Raw genomic sequence first — 1,674 nt, 5'->3', positions numbered from 1 at the left:
CAGAACCACAGATTTCTCACTATTTCCACTGAAGAATCAATTTAGTTAGCTGTGGAAGAATGTCTGTTTACCACTGAATGTCTAATTCTAGTTTTATTTTTTAAGGCAAGAGAAGTTCTCTAACAAAAAGATGAATACTATCATCTTAACAGACATCCCAACTATTCCTTTAGTACCACTATAATTTATATAAAACCAAAACCAAACCCCCTGCCATTAAGTTGATTTTGACTCATAGCGACTCTATAGGACACAGTGGAACTGCCCTTTCGGGTTTCCAAGGCTGTAAATCTTGATGGAAGCAGGCTGCCTCATCGTTCCCCTGCAATGTGGTTGGATTTGAACTACTGACCCTTTGGTTAGCAGCCCAATGCTTTAATCAACCACTGCAATAAATTATTTGACAAGGATTTCTCAAGACTCACATGTTTCCACCTTTTAAACTTGTTTTCTACTTTCTTCCAGAGACAAGTTAAAATGATGTACCTGAATCGTATTTCAGAATTGTTAATGGCATTGAAGTTGTACACCTCTTGCATTCGCTTTACGTGCCCCAATGGAAGAGGTGCCTAAGAGCAAAATAAAGAAGCAAAATGTATCATTTCAACGGGATTCCTTGGAAGAAAGGAGCTGGATAAGCAAAGGGATAATTTAATCTGTGAGTTACTCAGAGAATTAAATGAGAATACTGTGTTTACTACTCTCCTCAGGCTTGTCAGTACATGTAAACATTAACTTTCAGACCCTTTGCAGAGTCTTTCAAGTTCTCCCTTATACTTTATCCAACTTAAATTTATTTCCATTCTCCAGATTAAATCACAGTTCCTTTAATTTTTTCCTTATTGATTTTCCTCACTTTTATCTTTGTGTATTTCTTCTAAAATCCCCTTTAAATAATCTACATCTCTACAAAAAAGGAACTTTTAAACATTTTATTATAGAAAGGGTGGGATATGATATATGTTTGAAAAGGACTTCTGTAATGATGAATAATTGCATAATAATTACATTGCACACCAGTTCATATTATGTTTTTGCTCTGAGAATCAATGCAAAATGAGGAACAGGATTTTAAGGCAATAGGAGCCCTGTCGGAGTCAGAGAGAATCAATGTTTGTGAATCAGGTCATCACAGTTTGAGAATCTGATGAATATGGATTCTTTCCTTAGAAAGGAATATATATATATATATTTTAAAAAATATATTTGCCACATAAGCACAAACTTTTTGTATATAATCTCAGGGGGTTTATGAATGTCCTATGCCCATCTTAACCCATGCTAAATAGGAGAACAAGTTTGGGTGAAGGAAAGAAAGATGAGTTTAGTTTGGACCAAGTAGAGAGTCTGAGGTACATTTAGTGTACAGGTGGAAGTGCCCCTAAGCAGATGTCAACTCCCCGCTCCAGCCATGACCTCCTTACTGCACAACACACTTACCCGACACTAACTAATCATCTCTGGTTAACTGCTTCCCAAATTATTCACTCTATAAGCCCCTGACGGGCACACCCAACTCCAAGCCTACCATGGTAGGACAGCCAGGTAAGGCCACATTCTAGGTTGCCCTAGGAGTACACCATGTCATTCCTAAGTCATCCTCACCATGGTTTCTTCTCTTCCTGCTCCAAGGCCCCAGAACAGTGCTATAGAAATTAAACTGTGATAATCTGA

At 37.6% G+C, this 1,674-nt stretch overlaps 1 protein-coding gene across 1 annotated transcript in view; it reads right to left on the bottom strand.

The window, feature by feature from the left end:
• LTA4H (leukotriene A4 hydrolase) overlaps positions 1–1,674 on the bottom strand; it is a 31,241-nt gene that overhangs the window by 1,439 nt on the left and 28,128 nt on the right. Inside the window, exon 16 of the mRNA XM_042782174.1 lies at positions 487–569. Coding sequence (XP_042638108.1) covers positions 487–569 — 83 coding nt within the window. The remainder of the gene's footprint in view (positions 1–486; positions 570–1,674) is intronic.

The sequence above is a fragment of the Orycteropus afer genome, unplaced genomic scaffold (genome assembly GCF_000298275.1).
Source record: "Orycteropus afer afer isolate SDZICR_OR568_19922 unplaced genomic scaffold, OryAfe1.0 scaffold00253, whole genome shotgun sequence".
In the NCBI taxonomy this organism is placed as follows: Eukaryota; Metazoa; Chordata; class Mammalia; order Tubulidentata; family Orycteropodidae; genus Orycteropus; species Orycteropus afer.
Note: the sequence above shows the minus strand (reverse complement) of the source record. Positions and strands in the feature narration are given on the sequence as shown.